The 16,327-nt window shown below is 36.8% G+C and overlaps 1 protein-coding gene across 3 annotated transcripts in view; it reads left to right on the top strand.

Moving 5' to 3' along the window:
• The window catches only part of LOC123674481 (A disintegrin and metalloproteinase with thrombospondin motifs 9), a 278,970-nt gene that overhangs the window by 242,670 nt on the left and 19,973 nt on the right, over positions 1-16,327 (top strand). For 2 of the 3 annotated variants that reach the window (XM_045609366.1, XM_045609364.1), the window contains exons 14-27: positions 1,131-1,228; positions 1,329-1,406; positions 4,316-4,474; positions 6,212-6,300; positions 6,361-6,537; positions 6,605-6,778; positions 8,889-9,138; positions 9,302-9,361; positions 11,736-11,972; positions 12,030-12,213; positions 12,800-12,967; positions 13,457-13,765; positions 13,946-14,062; positions 15,370-15,577. In XM_045609366.1, coding sequence (XP_045465322.1) covers positions 1,131-1,228; positions 1,329-1,406; positions 4,316-4,474; positions 6,212-6,300; positions 6,361-6,537; positions 6,605-6,778; positions 8,889-9,138; positions 9,302-9,361; positions 11,736-11,972; positions 12,030-12,213; positions 12,800-12,967; positions 13,457-13,765; positions 13,946-14,062; positions 15,370-15,577 — 2,308 coding nt within the window. The remainder of the gene's footprint in view (positions 1-1,130; positions 1,229-1,328; positions 1,407-4,315; positions 4,475-6,211; positions 6,301-6,360; positions 6,538-6,604; positions 6,779-8,888; positions 9,139-9,301; positions 9,362-11,735; positions 11,973-12,029; positions 12,214-12,799; positions 12,968-13,456; positions 13,766-13,945; positions 14,063-15,369; positions 15,578-16,327) is intronic. The other variant, XM_045609365.1, reaches the window with a different exon arrangement.

Here is a 16,327-nt window from a genome sequence, read left to right as displayed (position 1 = left end):
GGTTTAATCCGCTTTCCGTGCACAATCAAGCCAATTTTGTGTGTTTTACGGAAATATATGTCCATTCTTTTGAGTCAATAGAAATTTATAGTTGAGAATGATTTCAAAACAAACATCTCGAATTTGAATTACTATACACTGTGTCCGTAAAGTATGGAACAAATTCATTTTTAGCTAAACAGACCATTTTAAGAAATAATCCTGAAACACGTCGATTTTTTATTTCAATTTACCGTATCTTAAAATAATAATCAAATATACATGTTGAATTACTTTCGAGTAATGACGTCACAGTCATTTTCTTTAAATGGAACACCCCCATTCTGTCTCAATTTCCCGATTACTATAGCTGAGCTGATTCCAAAAATGTATCATATGTTGATTCCAATTGGTACAGGGTGGACAAAAATACAATAGTTTTGTGTGTGCTCATAAAGTAACGCGTAACATTCTTTATTAGTTAAATTAACAATATTATCGAAAATACTTATTGAATGCGGCATTTGGTTTGAATGTAACACCCTGTAGTTTATGTCATTTTTAGATTAATAAAAATGTATAAAAATAAGAAATAATTTCTCTTATATTCTGTCTGCTAGACCACAAGTACCAAACATGTTTGGAAACAGCTCATTTTTATAAATTGAAAAATGTAACAAACTACAGGGTGTTACATTCAAACAAATTGCCGCTTGACAATAAGTATTTTTGATAATATTATTAATTTTACTAATAAAGAATGTTACGCGTTACTTTATGAGCACACACAGAACTATTGTATTTTTCTCCACCCTCTACCAATTGGAATCAACATGTAATACATTTTTGGAAATAACTCAGCTAGAGTAATCGGAAAATTGAGACAAAATGAGGGTGTTTCATTTAAAAGAATGACGGTGAAGTCATTAGTTGAAAGTAATTCACCCTGTATATTAGATTATTATTTTAAAATACGTTAAAATCAAAAATCGACGTGTATCAGGATTATTTCTTAAAATGGTCTGTTTAGCTGAAAATGAATTTGTTCCATACTTTACGGACACAGTGTATATTTTTCAGTAAATACCCTCTACTCAACTCAATGAACCTAATGAGTGAATATTTCTCAATTTAATATTCATAATTTACAGCGGCCATGCTTAAATCTTTGGTGTACCGATGACATAAATACAGGATGTATAACAAATCACATGCCATGGGCTGATGGAACCCACTGTGGTGCGGGAATGTGAGTAAAAACTTGTTTTTATACAATAAGAAATCAACGATACCACACTTTTTTACCTATCAACATCAGAGCGGTTTATATAAACAGCATTTGTTTTCAGGTGGTGTCATAACAGAGAATGTGTTCCTAAAAGAAATGATCTCAAACCTATTACAGGAGGTTGGGGCTTATGGTCAGAGTGAGTTAAAACTTCTACATATAAAACCTCATACCTATTAACAAAGGAAAAATCACTTGATTCAAACAGGAGAACACCTAGAAGGAGCTGTTTAAATTTTCCTTGGGTAAACATAAATAGTATAGCAAAAAGTAAATGATTGAATTTTGGGGGAAAAAAACGAAGAGTTTACTTTTTTTTTATGAATTTGTTAATAATGTAATGTTTGTCCACCGCGATTATATATACACTCCCGGACACGTCTCGGCATTGATGCAATAAGATGGTCTATTTCTTTTTGAATGATACTATTCCAAGCTACCTGCACTTCATGTCTCAGAGCCGCCAAATCCATGGGGGCTAGGGTAAATTTCCAAGCCTTCTAGCCATGAAGTCCCAAACATGCTCTATGGGCGAAAGATAGGGGATCTGGGCGGCCATGGTAAAAGATTCACATGGGTCGCTTCGAAAAAGTTTAAACTAACTCTGGCAACATGAGGTCGTTTCTTGCTGAAATATTAGATTCTCAAGCAGGTTAAGGTAAGGGAGTTAAAGGTTCCACTATTTCTTGAAGGTAACGCAACGCTGTCATGTTATCTCGAATAAATACTAAAGGTGACTGTCATATATGGTACTAAAAGTTGTGACATGCGTGTTAAGTTTGAAGACCCCTGTCGAGGAGTCAGTCAATTATAAGACCAAGTCAAAGTAAGTGCTAAAGAAGATTAAGCAGTTTAAATAAATTATTTAAGTGCCTACATAATATAAGGTGTGTGAATAAGTCTTTCCCGTTTTTTTTCAAATTTTGAGCCTTTATTATGAAAAAATGGTTACAAATGAATTATTGAAAGTATTGGCCATCGCTAGCTACAACTTTTCCCCATCTTTCTGGCAACATACGAATCCCGTTGCGAAAAAATTCGACCGGTTTGGCCTCTATCCAGTCATCCACCCATTTTTTGGCTTCCTCGTAGGAATGGAAGTGCTGGTCAGCCAGGCCATGCGTCATCGATCTGAAGAGATGGTAATCAGACGGAGCAATGTCTGGACTATACGGCGGGTGGGGTAGGACTTCCCATTTGAGCGTTTCTAAGTATGTTTTCACCGGCTGTGCAGCATGTGGGCGAGCATTGTCATGTTGCAAAATAACTTTGTCGTGCCTGTCGGAGTATTGTGGCCGTTTTTCTCGCAGTGCGCGGCTCAAACGCATCAATTGTCGTCGATAGACCTCGCCTGTGATCCTTTCATTCGGTTTCAGAAGCTCATAGTAAACCACACCTAGCTGGTCCCACCATATACAGAGCATGAGCTTGGCGCCATGAATATTTGGCTTGGCCGTCGATGATGATGCATGGCCGGGTAGTCCCCATGATTTTCTTCGCTTCTGATTATCGTAACGGATCCACTTTTCATCGCCAGTCACGATACGATGCAGAAAACCCTTTCTTTTATGTCGCTGAAGCAGCTGTTCGCAAGTGAAAAAACGCCGTTCGACGTCTCTCAGCTTCAGTTCGTACGGCACCCAATTTCCTTGCTTTTGGATCATTCCCATGGCTTTCAAACGCTTGGAAATGGTTGTTCGGTCAACTCCCAATGCTTCAGCAAGTTCTTCTTGCGTTTGACACGAATCTTCATCAAGCAAAGTCGCCAATTCAAAGATTTGCGGCCGCCCGGAACGCTCCTTGTCTTCCACGTCGAAATCGCCACTTTTGAAGCGTCGAAACCATCCGCGATCACTCGAATCATCGACACAACCTTCTCCATAAGCTTCCTGAAGCAACCGATGCGCCTCGGCAGCAGATTTCTTCAAATTGAACCAATAAAGTGAAACTTCCCGCAAATGACGTCGACTCGGCTCAAATTTCGACATTTTCACGATTTCAAAAATTTATGATGCGAAAAAATTTCAACTAATGTGTTAGTGTGGAATTGTTGACAGATGAATAAGCTTTGATTATGACATATGTAACCATTAAATACTCGCACAGTATTGGTGGCGCCATCTCTTACAAAAAACGGGAAAGACTTATTCACACACCTGATATAAGAAAATATTACAGTGACCTACTTGCATGTGCAATAGCATCCCATACCATAAAGCCTACTGTCCGGTGTACATGACGCTCAACATCAAACTGAGGTTCACGTTTTTCTCCCTGACGTCGTATAACCCTTCTTCGGTCATCATGTGCACCCAAGGAGAATCAAGATTTATCAGAAAAGACGACCTGATTGCCGGCGATGCTCAACCGTCAGAGGTAACACAAGATGGGGTGGATAATGCTACATTCCAAAAGACCTTATCCGGCGGTAAACCTTTCAGACAGTTACAGGATGGCCTTGTTCTCATCAGCCAAAGATCGAGTTGTCGCAAATCGGTCTCTAATAGCCATAAGTCTTAGACGTCGATCTTGAACTTCATTTGTGCCCCTTCGACGTTCGGTGCCTACTCTTCTTCTTTTGGGCATTATAAAACCACTCTTGACAACCTATAATAACAATAGTTGCATTTCTGTTCGTTCGGTTAGCAATTTCCCGAAAAGACAACCCCGCCTCTTGTAGACCAATAATTCGACCTTTTTCAAGTTCACTTAGCTGGCGATAAATTCCGCGTAGATACACGTGCCCTAGGCATTCAAACAACACCTAAACATCGACTTTGCATCTCCTCGAACAGCTGGTTTGTTGTAAAATTTAAAAAACTTGCAAAAAACGACTACAATATTCAAGTAACAAAATTGTTTAACTTGAAAAAACCTTCACGATTTTTTCTTCAAATCCAATAATTTACTCTTTGCTATACTATCTATGTTTTACCAAAAAAATTTGGAATTTAAACAGCTCCTTCTGGGTGTTGCAGTTTCTTCGTCAGTTGGTATCTATATATCAAACTCCATTTAGTAAACATAAATTTTTATATCTTTCTTTAGGTGGGGTCAATGCAGCAGAACTTGTGGTGGTGGAGTTAAGACGTCTCAAAGGTTATGCAACAACCCCATTCCTGAAAATGGTGGGGACTATTGCATAGGGCACAATATCCGATATGCCTCCTGTAACACTCAACACTGCCCCGACGACAAAGATTTTAGGTGAGATTTAACAGAAGCTTTATTCAATAACCGCTCATAAAATGACCTGCAATGGGTACTTTTGGAACCAATATTGTCGAAACTCAACGAAATAAAAATTGTTGGGAAGATACTAAAATACTTTTACTGAAACGTAAACAGAAGATAGTGAAACCATTAAAACTCAGTAAAAGGAGTACTGAAACAATCATCAAAAAACTACTAGTTTCGCCAAATTCTACTCTCTGATAGAGCGGGTTAGGATGAACTCTTTGGCAGAAGCCTATTTCGTCCAACCCATTCTAACGGTTACTTCTCTAATTTCCTAGGCCTCCGTGAGACCTCTGAGAAGCTCAAATCTTTTGCGAGTTAGGACAGCTATTGTTGTCTAAAATACACTCACCGGCAAAAAACTCGGCCACCTAGAATTTGGCGCAAGTTCGTTATACAAGAACTTTCATAATTTTTCATTAATTTCAATTGTTCCTACGCCAAATTGATGATAAATTCTTTGGTATTAAAACAAATTCCAGAAAAGTTCTCAAAAAATGTTGATGTTTATACCTATTATACAGGGTGAAAAAAAAGCATATATTTGAAGTTCAATTTCTTAACACCCTGTGGAACAGTTCGGGAAATTTGTAGAGTTAACACTCCGTTTATTACAAAGACCAGCCTTTTCGCCATCTTTCAGTTTTTATTCCACCTTGATATCTTGATTTCTTTTGAAGATATACTTATTCAAATAAAAGATAGTAAAAAAGATGGTCCTTGTAATAGACTAAGCGTGAACTTTACCAATTTCTCGAACTATACAGGGTGTTAAGAAATTGGACTACAAATGCATGTTTTTTTCACCCTGTGTTATGGCAAATTGTAATGGACTGTTTAGATTTAAAAAAGAATTGTGGAAACCGCTGAAAATTCAACTCACCAAAACCAAATCCTTGTGCTAGCGTATTTTACCCTTCGTGAATCACAGGAGAAAGGTGGGGTTGGGGGGTAGAAAAGGGAGCGAAGGGTCTCAGCAAGCGCCCTTTCTGCTATTTTCCTTTGTCGGCTTCCACACAATACTGGAAGACACTATTGGCACTTTATTCTATTGCGAATAAAACTATATTTGATAGCGGGTGTACTAAAATTTTTTGGTTTAGCGGATTTTCTATTTTTAATAACAGCGAAAGTTTCTATAATTTATAGCGGAATTTCGAAGCGGGCAAACTAATATAATTTCGAATGAAAAACGGGAGCAATATCCTTCAGCGTAAACAATCGACTTAATACTGAACTCCTAATTCCTAAGCGATCTCGTGACAGATCGACAGAAGTTCTTCCTATGTTTTCACGCAAGGTAATACAAGAAAATATAATAAATGCGCAAACACCCTGTATAAATAAGCTATCAATATTTTTTGAAAATCTTTCTGATACCAAAAAATTGATCTTCAATTTGACGTAGAAATTTGAAATCGATGAAAAATGTCGAATGTTCTTGGACAACAAACTTGTGAGTGTAAGTTCAAATGTGTTTCAACTGCTGCCCCATTACTAGAGAGCATGAAAATAAAATAGTTAACAAATTTTCCAACTCTTTGCTTATAGATACCACATATTACCACAATATTTTCAATAATTTATTATTTGATTCTTTTTATTTTACTGAAAGAGCCAGATATATTGTCTTCCACATTCGGAAAATCAATTCTTTCAAATTGACATCGTAATTTGGCTCCATTTAATGTAGGTTTCAATATGCAGGGCTATCCAGTGCAGCAAACACGACGGCAACAATTTCAATACCTCCAATGTTCCAAGAGATGTTAAATGGCTCCCAAAATATGGTTTCGGTAAAAACAATAATTATTTCCAAATATGACTCTTATTTGTTAAACTCATTCATTTTTCAGCGAAAGATGATCAGTGCAAACTCTACTGCCGGCCTCAAGGCTCTAGCAATTATCGATTGTTAAACCAGAAGGTTGTTGATGGGACAAAATGTGGATTTAAAAGTTTTGGTATATGTGTTGATGGAAAATGCAGACAGGGTGGTTGTGATAATAGTTTACATTCCAAACTGAAATTAGGTATGTGCCTGCTTTGAGATCACATATAGTAAATTACATATCACCAAATAATTAATTATTCGTTCAGATGACTGCGGTGTTTGTGGAGGGGACAACAGTCAGTGTGAAGAGATTTCCGGAAGTTACAATGTCACCGCTACATCACAGGGTTACATCAGTATTCTTACATTCCCAAAAGGAAGTTCCAATTTGATAATCGAGCAAAAAGACAAAAAGAACACCAAACTTGTTACTTATCTTGGTAAGAAATTTATTCCCTTTCATAAAGGTATTAGGTGTACAACTTCCGCCGTTTTGCAATAAATGGCTATAGCGGTTAGTGGTTGTCGAAATGAATAGATCGCAGATAAGACTAGGTTTTTTCAACATATCGCAATCGAAATATTAGTCGGTTTGTGTCTACATCATAAAGTTATGCTCGATTAAACATGTCAGTTGACAAACCAAATTTTCGTCATTTGCGGGAGGTTTCAATTTTCTGCTTTTATATGAAGAAATCTGCGGGTGAGGCTCATCGAATGCTCTCAAATACTTATGATGAGGCTGCTATCAGTGAAAAACGTGCCGAAAGTTGTTTCAATGTTCAAGAACGCTGATTTCAACCTAGGAGACCAGCATGGTGGTGGAAGAGAGAAGGTTTTCGAAGATGCAGAATTGGAGGCATTACGTGATCAAGACTCGTGTCAGCAAGCCCTGAAAGTCATGGGAATCGAAATTGATTCCTCGCTTTGTGGAACGTATAGTCAAGTGTTTTATTTCTTTTATTAATATAGTCATGGGAATGATTCAGAAACAAGGAAATTGGGTGCCGTCGAGAGATGTTGAACGGCGTTTGTTTGCTTGTGAACAGCTGCTTGCAAGGCACAGACGGCAGAGATTTCTATATCGCATTGTGACGAAAAATGGGTTCATTACGATAATCCCAAACGTAGAACCCATGGGGATATTCCGGCCATGCTTCCACGTCAACGGCCACACCGAATATTCACGGTTTCAAAGTCATGCTCAGTTTTTGGTGGGACCAATGGTGGGATTATTAAATCCCACCATTGGTGATTAAAACCGACTTAAACAATTACAGGCGATCGTTATCAAACGCAATTAATGCGTTTGAGCAGAGCAATGAAAAACAAATGGCCGCAATACAACGAGAAACATGATAATAGTATATTCATTCATTCATCCTGAATAAATTGAAATTGAAATTCGGATTATATATCCTTAGTGATTTTGTATCTTGGCAGTTGATGTGATTGTTACGAAAATTGACAGATTACGGAATATAAGTTTGAATCGTACGTTTCGAATTTTGAAATACCTTATGATTAAGCATTAAGTTCTTGAATTATGTCTGACGAAATCGATTTAACACCACCAAAATTAAGAGAAGTTGCGAATAATGCTGCAAACCATTGCACTATATGCAAATTATATTATACATATTGACAATTACCGTGTGTTGAAATTTGATAGCAGTTTAGACAGGTGCAGTGTAGATAACCAAAAAACGAAAAATATATCTGAGAACAATGCTCTAATGTGTTCATTACAGCACGTTGAAATGGAAAGTCTTACTCCACCCGCCGTATTCTGCAGACTTTGCTCCCCGGACTATCACTTATTTCTATCAATGGCACACGGCCTGGCTGGCCAGCACTTCCGATCTTATGAAGAAGTAAAGAATTAGATCAATTCTTAGATCGCTTCAACGCGGGATTCTAACGCAGCCCAAAAGATAGGAGAAAGTAGTGGCTAGCGATGGACAATAACCATAATAGTTATTTATAATACAAGTGCAGAAGGCATTGATATTCTTCCACGAGTTCAAAATTCAAAAACGAGCCACGAAGTGGCGAGTTTTGGAATGAACGAGTGGTAGAATGAGCCTTCTGTACGAGTATTATACATTATTTTCTCTAATTCATTGCATTTTCATTGAAATTAATGAAATATTTCCATAAATATAATTTAGTGATTTTTGCATTGGAGAATGTTGGTTGGCAGAACTGATTTCTTTAAGGCAATTTGATGAATTGACAGATAAAGCCGTAGCGGAAAGTTCGGAGTGCCAACATAGAATAATAAAATATAACCATGAAAACTGTGCGTTTCTGATATATTCTCGCACGATTTTGTTCTACAAGATGTGGAAGAATGAACGGAATAACCACAGAATTAGAGAAATTCATAACCAGTTCTATACAACAAAGAATGTCGGAAAAAACGGCGGAACCAAAGTTTAACGCCTAGGTACTTCATTGGTTTCATGATAAGCAGCTTGAATCTGGTTCAATAATTTAACAGCGATATTATCCCAAATATTATTACACGGATCTATATTGATGTTTCAGCTCTGGTGGACGGAGAAACAAGAAAATACATCCTCAGCGGACAGAATGTAGTAACGCCTCGTGGAAAAGAAATTCCTTTCGGTGGTACCATCATTTCTTACTCGGGATCTGGAAGCAGAATCGAGAAGATAACCACTCCCAAAAATGATATCCTATCCAAACCATTAGTTCTGGAGATTCTCACCACGAATACCATAAACCCGCCAGATGTCACCTACAGATACATCATCAATAAACAGAATGCACCTAGGTAAGATAGTAGTAGACTAAGTTACTTAGACAACCTGAGGTTAAAAAGTTATACGAAAAAGTGACATGCATCAGCACTTCTTTTTCTTAACAATAGTTGATACTCAGGTTGTCCGTAAGCCAAGAATCCAGTGTTTTTAGATTACTTACTTTTCTTCATCCAGTTATTCGCCGTACAACATCAAAATACGAACTTTGACAAAAACTACAGTTCGCCCTCCTAGGTACGTATAACCGATATTTTTCGGTTCCTATATGTATTATCTTGATGGTGTAACCACTGTAGAGTCCAGTACCTTCGTATATAACTACTTGTAGCAGCCTCAAGATGGAAAGATTGTCAGAGAGAGTCAGTTATAAATTATTTCTCAATTTTTTTCACTCTCAGAATCTATCTGTCTTTGAATTGATGGAATATTACAGCATGGCATCTGTGAGTCGACAACGACAGCTGTATAACTTCTTTTTGGGACTATTACTTTGTCTTCAGGATGGGTTTCTGACGAGTACATACTTTACTCACCAACTGAAACGTATTCAGTTGTTTCTTTTACAAGAATGGTTTAAATGTACTGAACAGAAACCCACCCAGAAAATTCATAAGAATATGTGTGGTAATGTTTATGTACCTTTTCATGTAATAGGAATGTAGAATTATTTCGTACGCTTTGCTTTTTGATCAACACGAAACATCTGGTTCATTATTTGTTGCTATAGCTTTATGTTTTCTCACCTTTATTTCTGTTAGAGCTTCTTGCAGTAGATACAATACTCATTTAGTTATTATTAAATGATTTAGAATTGCGTAGTAGAAACGTTTCAATAATTTTGACATAGTTTAATATTTCAAAACTGAAAGATCAAAAACATATCTCGCATATATTTCTCATCAGAACTAGGACACAAGTTCAAACCTTAATTTCATGGTAAAATTTAGAAAAAATTTTCTACGAAAAATGGTCAATATTTGCTTAAGTGACCCCCACCATTTTTGTACGTAGAATCGACTGAAAAAATGAAAAATTTAGGTTCTAATTGAAAATTTTCAGTTTTGATGAATTTGAGTTGTCCAAGTTCATGATTTTCTTATAAACACCCTGTACATGTTTGGTCCAAGCCGCAACAGTCTCATAATACTACGTTTTTGCAAAATCGAAAAAGAAAAATTTTTTTTCTGAAAAAGCTTTTTCTGCCGAAATATTAAAAAAATGCGAGTCCTCATCACAACCATTTTTTTTATAAGAATCCCAATAACTCATGAACCTTTGAGTTTTTACCCAAGGTATGGCACATTGCCGAAATTGCCATCATAAAATCTATCTAATGATGCAATTATATACTGGGTTAGCCATTTGAAATGAGGAAGTAGTAGTCTGTTTCTGTATAACCGGAAGTTGTAGAGATCTGAAAGTATTTAAGGAATAAAGAAAACCCCAATATGCATATTTTCAGCTCAAAATTATGATTAGTTTTCCATAAACGTCTAATAGGAATTCCCAATGAATCACCCTGTATAAGCACCGAAATAATGTTAATTCTAATGTTCCCCTGAACAGGAGAAATATAGACAGAGTTAACCGCAATTACAGAGATTCGCTTAGAAATAGGTTTTTTTGTGTAAGATTCATAGGCTGAAGCCATTTCACAACATCTGTTTGAATAATAGTGAATGTTCAGCCAAGTGTTAATACATAATAAACTTTTCTCTTATTCTGTGGTTATTCCGTTCATTCTTCCACATCTTGTAGAACAAAATCGTGCGAGAATATATCAGAAACGCACAGTTTTCATGATTATATTTCATTATTATATGTTGGTACTCCGAACTTTCCGCCACGGATTTATCTGTCAATTCATCAATTTGCCTTAAAGAAATCAGTTCTGCCAACCAACATTTTTCAATGCAAAAATCACTAAATGATATTTATGGAAATATTTCATTAATTTCAATAAAAATGCATTGAATTAGAGAAAATAATGTATAATACTCGTACAGAAGGCTCATTCTACCACTCGTTCATTCCAAAACTCGCCACTTCGTGGCTCGTTTTTGAATTTTGAACTCGTGGAAGAATATCAATGCCTTCTGCACTTGTATTATAAATAACTATTATTATAATTATTATTGATGTATGTCAATTCTTTTCAACAATTAGAAAGGAAGGCATGACAGTTCATCACTAGTTCTTGCCAATTTGTAATTTATTGAACAATAATTTCTGCTTTCGTTGTGTTTCTCAGCAAAATATTAAATAGGTAACATATAAAGTGTTTCATAACTGTGTGTCAAATTCTAAGTTTATCGTATGAGGAAAGTGTAATATGGAAATTCTAAAGAATCAATAATATATTTTTTTAGAAAGCCCCCAAAAACATCTTCATGTCAACTTTCAGGAGCTGTAGTCCATAAGCTATACAGATTTTTAAATATAAATTTTGGCACATGACTATGAAACACATTGTATTGCCGATCTCAATGCTTTTAGAACCCTTAGCAAATTCCGTCAACGCATATTCATTTCTATCTGAAGGTCGTTGTATATATTAATTCATGTGCTCTTTTTCTTCGGGCAAAATTCAAATATAAACATATTATAGGTACTCTTGGAGATTATACCAAAAGGAATGGTCAGAATGTAGTTCTATATGCAGCGGATATCAGACGATGAGACCAGTCTGCATTGCACTCGGCACCAATGAACAAATTGTGGACGATTATTATTGCGCCAACATCGATGCACACGGTATAGTCCAGAAGAAGGAATGCAATAACCACTGCCGACTGATATGGAATCAAGCTAAAAGAGGAGAATGCTCAACCAAATGCGGTACTGGGTAATAATTGAAAATTTAAAAAAATTTAAACTCTTCTGAAACTCGAAATTTCCTCAGAGTCAGAACGGTCGAATACAACTGCATGAAAATCGAAAACATTGGGTTCCTCAATATCATCACAGCAGACAGTTTTGGTGAAATAGTTGATGACAGTTATTGCAGTGTTCTATCACCACCACAAGTCACAGAACCATGTGTTGGTAGTTGCGATGCAAGATGGTACTATGGAAGTTGGTCTCAGGTGAATATATATTTCCATTTTGATCACATAGGACAGAACTTCTCAAAAAGGGGCGCCTTTGTAATTATATTTTCTCAATAATATAGCTGTATATGGTTTTTTTTAATCGTATCTGTTAGGTATATAAATTAAAAAGGTCAACCTAATAATTCATAATATAAAAATATTGTTGTAAATTATGAGGATGCGCCACGGTCAGTAGCTTTTATAATCTAGTTGTTTTCGAGCTTTATATTGAAAATTATATCATCGTTAATATCGTTCAATATCAGTGGTCGAAACACAAATTGAAGGACTAAAAATGCCTATAGAATATCTAGACAACAAAACAGTATATATTTTTGTTATCTTTGAAGCATTGATGGACGAGCGCTCACAATCTCCTGACTTTCTGCTTTCCTAATTTTTTTTTATCCTTGAAGGCCAATGTGAGGCGAAGTTATTATCTGGATTGTTAGCAGAAATATGTTACTTTCCTGAGAAATGACTTATTGGCTCGAAATTTTTGATACGATCAATGGCGATTGAAGTGCTCAATACGTTGTACTTGAAATGTTGTATAATATTGGGCTCTGTTTGTATACAGTGTTCTCAAAGTTGTGGAGGGGGCATCCAGACCAGGACAGCTGAATGTGTAGACACCAAAAGTAATGAGCCTTTAGATGAAGACAAATGCAGGGGAATAGAGAAAACAACGAAACGAGAGTGCAAAGATAATGAATGTCCAAAATGGATCACCACAGATTGGAGTCAGGTAAAGTATTCCATAATGGACACTTTTATTTTAGAAATTATTGTTGTTTGGCTAAATTCTTTCAAATTATTTTCATAAGAAGAATTAAAAAGGTTTGATGTCTATGTATGTATTGCTTCATTCAAAATCATTCAAAATAATTCCAGAGATCTCTCGAAATAAATTTGTGTTACCTCCAATATTTTCTTTCAAATGAACAATGCAATGGATGTAATCACAATATTTTCAAAATTATAGGCGGCAAATCTCTCTTGAGGTTTCATCGTTTTTTCTTCGTAAATTATTAGGAAGTTACAATAATTTTAATTCAACTTGATGAAGCAATGATGAAGCAATTGTTGTGTTGTATTAAAGATTAATTGAAATTAGATTTATCATCAATCTGTTGAAAATGAATGAACTTCATTTATTTTTGTACTGGTCCTAGAAATTTCAACACGCAATTATAAAATACCTATTCATCCTATTCATTCGATTATATGATTCCAGTGTTCCGTATCGTGTGGAAGAGGCTTTAAGACGAGAAATGTTGACTGCAAAGTTGGAAATGAATATTATAAGGAGCACTTCTGCAATCAGCATACGAAACCAATGGTGGAGGTCGAGTGTGAGATGAGGCAGTGCGTTCAATGGTCCACCGGAGAATGGTCTGCTTGCTCCGCTACCTGCGGACACGGTGTCCAGACCAGGGAGGTTTTCTGCGAATCTAAGGAAGAAAATAGAGTCATGGACCTGAGTTATTGCTCAGAACTGTCGAAACCAGACGCTACCAAAATGTGCCGAATGGAAAAATGCCCTGTGAGTATGAAGGCTCTAGTAATTCTCACTACTTCATTATACACTTCACCAATAAATTAACCCACCACTAAAAATTAGACAAAATTGTCAAAACTGTCACAAAATGGAAAAATCTTCATCTTAAATGCATATCTTGAATCTTTCTACTGTTCTCTATTTATATAGACCTATTATTCGCAGAAGCCTGTATCATCCAATCGACGTTTTTCATATCCAGAAGACGAAGAATCTAGCAATCACGTCCAGTATGAATTCAAAGAAGTTGAGGGCCAATGGATCCCATCGCCTTGGGGTCAGGTAAAATCCACTGTACATTTTATTTAACGGTTTCCAGAAATATGATACAGGGTGCGGCAGAGCCGACTGACGAGTTTCAAAGGGCTATTTGAAAAAAATGGTGAAAGTTAGAGAAAAACGGTTTTATTCATTCGAAGCAGTAGAAAATGTAGTTTTGTTCTCAAGTTTTGAAAATGATATCACTAAGATGGCGGCCGTCAGCAGCAACATACTGATGTAGTCGATTTTGGAAGTTTTTGACCGCTTTTCGGCATATCTCGAGCGATATGCCCCGGATTTCTTCGGTTATTCGCTGCTTGAGTTCTTGTAGGGTGTATAGACGATGTTCTAAGACCTCCTCTTCAAGGTGGCCCGAAATGAAAAAGCCGCAGATGCTCAAATCTGGTGAGCGCGCTGGCCAACCCACGCCCCCTCTCAGTTAGACCAGTCTCAAAACAGCTAATGAAGTTCGAGCTGTGTAGGCTGTAGCGTGTTGTTCAGCAAGTTCTTCCAATTCAGGCTGTAGAAAGAGGAATGAAACGTTGACAGGAATGCCGAAATACCCGCTGGGTCGCGATCACAAAACGGTTATTTTCGTAAAACGTGCGAACGGCAAAGCCTCGATGCACTCCGGTCCAAATCATGAAGCTGACTAAAAACTACTGACTCTAAAGAACACAACGATTCCTTCCGCACCTACCTGCCCACACCACATCTCGAGCAATGACCTGTCAAAACTCGTCAATCGGCTCTGCCGCACCCTGTATTTCTGCATTTTATATGATATATCAATTCCACAAATAGATACTTGCTATTATAGTGCCGACTCCTGAGTCTTTTTCACTCATTGTACCTAGATTTTTATTTCCCCTTTAGATATATGCCAATCTTTATTACACAATTATCACTCTCCTACAATACCTCTACATACATCAATTATGTATTATAGTGTTACTCAAATCTTCCAGTAGGCCTACGTTTCATACGTAACCTGAAACGATATGATAATAATTCCATAACTATTCCATGAACTATACAGGGTGAGTCTTTGACTTGTATTTATATTTCAACCGAAGATTCCTGAGTTCCAAGGAAACATTTTTTCCTTATCATTTTTTCCAATTCGGCTCGGTTGAAAAGATATAGGCTGTCCATAAAATAAAACGTTATAATTAGTTATGTCTCGCAAATGGAATGGAATCGAAGAAAATGCTTCAGGGAATATAGTTTTTCATTGATGTAATATGTAGAAGTCAGAGACACACCCTGTATAATGCTATGAATTACACACTTCAACCGATGCTCTAATTTCAAAAATCTATTTTTAGTGTTCCAAACCATGTGATGGTGGTTACAGTGTACGAAGAGTGTTTTGTAGAGGAGAACACCAGGGTCTTAGATGCGATATCTGGAGGAAGCCGATTTCTAAAATCAGCTGTAACACCTTCAGGTGTCCCCGCTGGCAGGTGGGAGATTGGTCTATTTGCGATGAAAATTGTGAGAAGCACCGTTCTGTAATTTGCCGAAATGATACTGGTGAGTATAAAAAATAAAATAAGATAATTTAGTTCTTCTCTTCTTACTCGAACTGATCCATAAATACACTTCCTTAGATGTTCCTTTGATCACATGAAGCAAACATGGGCGCACTCTTCTTAAACCCTAGAGTTGAAAATAATACATAGGCGTACGACTATGCTTCCGCCGTTTTTTTTCCGTGATTCGAGGCTTTATTGTAAAAAAACTGGTTATTTATGGTTCAAAGTATTATCCATCGCTAGCCACTACTTTTTCCCATCTTTCGGGCAGCGTACGAACCCCGCGTTGAAAAAACTGTTTATCTTTTGAAGCGATCCACGAATAAATCCAGGCCTTGAGCCATTGATCGAAACAAGTGATAGTTCGAGGAAGCAACGTCTGGAGATTACGGCGGGTGGGGTAGGACTTCCCATTTCAATGTTTCCAAGTATGTCTTGACCACATTCGTAACATTGGGTCGAGCATTATCATGCTGTAAAATCACTTTAACATGTCTATCTTTATATTGGGGCTGATTGTCTATCAATGCTCAGCTCAAATGCATTAATTACGTTTGATAACGATCGTCTGTGATTTTTTCAGTTCATTTGGTTTCAACAACTCATAATAAACTAGGCCGAGCTGGTCCTATTATTTAATAGGACCAACTGCTTAGTATTTACTAAGCATGACTTTGAAACCGTGAATATTCTGTTGGGCCGTCGACGTCGAAACATTGCCGGGATATCCCCATGATTATCTGCGCTT

Source organism: Harmonia axyridis, chromosome 3, assembly GCF_914767665.1.
Source record: "Harmonia axyridis chromosome 3, icHarAxyr1.1, whole genome shotgun sequence".
NCBI classification, from domain to species: domain Eukaryota; kingdom Metazoa; phylum Arthropoda; class Insecta; order Coleoptera; family Coccinellidae; genus Harmonia; species Harmonia axyridis.
This window is presented reverse-complemented; position numbering and strand designations above follow the sequence as displayed.